The sequence below is a fragment of the Camelus dromedarius genome, chromosome 6 (genome assembly GCF_036321535.1).
Source record: "Camelus dromedarius isolate mCamDro1 chromosome 6, mCamDro1.pat, whole genome shotgun sequence".
NCBI classification, from domain to species: Eukaryota; Metazoa; Chordata; class Mammalia; order Artiodactyla; family Camelidae; genus Camelus; species Camelus dromedarius.
The window spans coordinates 73,395,702-73,398,965 of NC_087441.1; the positions used below are offsets into that span (position 1 = coordinate 73,395,702).

Here is a 3,264-nt window from a genome sequence, read left to right on the forward strand (position 1 = left end):
AAATGTTACATGTTATTGTTGTCCTTGTGCCATATCCTTAAATAAATTATTGTGCTATCGTTGTTTTATTGCTCACATTTTTCTAAAAATACTATAGTTTCTTTATTCACCATTCCTTCTTACATTGAGTCTTTTTGTCCGAGTTTATTTTCTTCTTCTTGAATGACATGGGTCGGTGCCTTGGGAGTATGTTCATCAGGGGTCTACAAGTGTTAGGCTCCCTTAGTCTTTACCAAAAGAAAAAAACTGTATCTATAATTTTGGAAGGTAATTTAATCGTGTATTGTATTTAGTGCTGACAGTTATCTTCTCTCAGCTCCTTAAATACAGTGTTTCTTGAGTTCCGGCTTACGTTGTTGCTGCTCCCATGGATCAACTACTACTTCTTTAGAGGTGCTCTCTCTTGCTCTTTCGAGACCTTCACTTTGAGCTCTTTCGCTTCCGCGCACCACGGAAGATCCTGGTGTCGCCATGGGCCGCCGCCCCGCCCGGTGTTACCGGTACTGTAAGAACAAGCCGTACCCAAAGTCACGCTTCTGCCGAGGTGTCCCTGATGCTAAGATCCGCATCTTTGACCTGGGGCGGAAGAAGGCAAAAGTGGATGAGTTCCCACTCTGTGGCCACATGGTGTCAGATGAATATGAGCAGCTTTCCTCTGAAGCCCTGGAGGCTGCCCGTATCTGTGCCAACAAGTACATGGTGAAAAGCTGTGGCAAAGATGGTTTTCATATTCGAGTGCGGCTCCACCCCTTCCACGTAATCCGTATCAACAAGATGTTGTCCTGTGCTGGAGCTGACAGGCTCCAGACGGGTATGCGGGGTGCCTTTGGAAAGCCCCAGGGCACGGTGGCCAGGGTCCACATTGGCCAAGTCATCATGTCCATCCGCCACCAAGCTGCAGAACAAGGAGCATGTGATTGAGGCCCTGCGCAGGGCCAAGTTCAAGTTCCCCGGCCGCCAGAAGATCCACATCTCAAAGAAGTGGGGATTTACCAAGTTTAATGCAGATGAATTTGAAAACATGGTGGCAGAAAAGCGGCTCATCCCAGATGGCTGAGGGGTCAAATACATCCCGAATCGTGGCCCCCTGGACAAATGGCAGACCCTGCACTCATGAGAGCCTTGGCGCCATCCCCTCCTTCCTCACAACCACCAATAAATCCTACTTTCCTGTCAAAAAATAAATAAATAAATAAAAAAGACCTTCACTTTGATTTGGGGGCTCTAGTTTTGTACCAGACCTCTGCATACAGATTTCCTGCCAGCCTGCCTGCTTCTTCCCTTTATTCCTTCTTTCCTTCCTTCCTTCACTTTGATCTTGCTTAATACTTGTCATTTCTAGATATAAGGATTAATCTTTTCAAAGCCTTAGAAATGTTCAGATACTGCTTCTCCAATTATTCTCTCTTCTCTCACTTTCTGGAATTCCTGTTAGACATACGCTCAACCTTTTTTTCTACTTTTTATTACTCTTAACAAATCATTCATGTTTTCCTTCTATGTGTCTTCCTTTATTGCTTTCTGGTTCTCTTAACGTAGTGTTTAATTTATGATTTTGCTTACCTATTAAAATTTTAATTTGTGGGATTCCTCTTTGGTGCTATTTAATTCTAAGATAATTTTTATCTCTCCTCCTGGTTTTGTTTCATTTTCATGCCAAATCATCTTCACCAAATATATAATTTCTAACAGCTTAGTTGGATAAAACTCTTGGATTCAAATAATGCTATTTGTCACATCTGACTGTCATTTATGGTGACTTATTTCCTAGTGTATTTTGTAATTTTACAGTATAAATATCACTTTAGTAATACTGCTGAAATCTTTTGCAGCCTGGATTGAAACCCTTTCCTTTCCAAAAAGTTTTGCATTTGCTTCTGCAGGCACCTCAGCCACATCCCTAAGCTAAAACAATGTCTGTCATTGTCTTGCTAATTTCTTAGACTGGAACTTTCTGGACCATGAATTTGTAAATTTGTGCCACAAAGTCAGATGTAATACATTTAAATTTTAAAAATCTTATATTAAAAAAAAAAAAACTTAGTGATAAGGCCAAGGCAGGAAAATGTTGATTACTTATTATGCTGTTGAGATTTATTTTCCTACTGCTTACGTTTAACTGAACCCCCTTGAGGGCTCTGAATTTATGCAGTAGAATCACTTATAACACCCCAATCTGCAGAGTCCAATGCCTTATTTCCTGTCCCCACATGGCAAACACCTACTAGAAACTCTACAGCATCAGCCCATATGCCTCCCACTCTGGTTTTCAGTCTTGTCTTTGTTTTAATTCCCTGGGTCCTTCCCAAACTTCCTTATGAGTTCAGCTATGTAGTATTTAAAGAATGAGGATTTTTTTATTATTTAAATTATTTCTAGGTGTCTTGACACAGGAAGTTATTTAGGTTATCTAATCCATCATGGTACTGAAAACAACAAGCTATCCTCTTTGATTTTAGTGAAGTTAGCCTTAAAGGATGATATGTGATACCATGCTTGGAATTACCTTCTCATCTATATCCTTCTCAGAACTCAGATTTGCCTGGCCTGGCTGTAAGTTTTCAGTTGTTTTATGTATTGGACACCTCCCTTAAAAAAATGCATCCTTGATTTTTATTTAGCAAAGAGGTACATTAATTAAGAGCTAGATTAAGATCATGATTTATTTTTGGCTTTTTTTCTTAATTGAAATATAATTAACGTACAACACTGTATTAGTTTCAGGTGTACAACAAATAATTTTATATTTGTATACTTTGCAAAATGAATAAAATCTGTCACCATAAATAGCTGTAAATGTTTTTTTGTAATTCTAATCAGAGAAGCTAAGAAGTATATATGCTTTAAAATAATGTAACATACCCATTTATTTTTGATCGTCTGAAAAGGACCTAATCCTTTCCAAGGTAAAGAACAGGAACATGTGTGTTAAAAATTCCTTAAACTGCTCAAATTTTCTATTATTTGAACCTGTGACCTACAATTTGACTACTAAAAAGTTAAATATGCTGAAGAATGAAAATTCTTCAGTACAGTTAAGTAGGTCACGTTCTACCTAATATAGAATATATTTTATGGTCGACATTTTAACAGCATCATAATATCTATCTATGTCAAGGGATTAAACTGTAGTACTAGGCTCCCAAAGAGGAAGAAAATTAATTTTTACCAGTATTGCATTTGATCCAGGTAAACTTGGATGGGAGAGAACAGGGGGTTCTTCAAGGAAATTTAGAAATTGGGGGCATTAAAGACTTCTTTAGC

The 3,264-nt window shown here is 38.4% G+C and overlaps 1 protein-coding gene across 1 annotated transcript; it reads left to right on the forward strand.

Moving 5' to 3' along the window:
* The first annotated feature begins 415 nt into the window (after positions 1-415).
* On the forward strand, positions 416-1,181 carry LOC105085048 (large ribosomal subunit protein uL16). The gene is given in 2 exon segments (XM_031455942.2): positions 416-888; positions 890-1,181. Coding segments are annotated over 2 exon segments (645 nt in total). The 5' UTR covers positions 416-471; the 3' UTR covers positions 1,118-1,181.
* Positions 1,182-3,264: the final 2,083 nt, after the last annotated feature.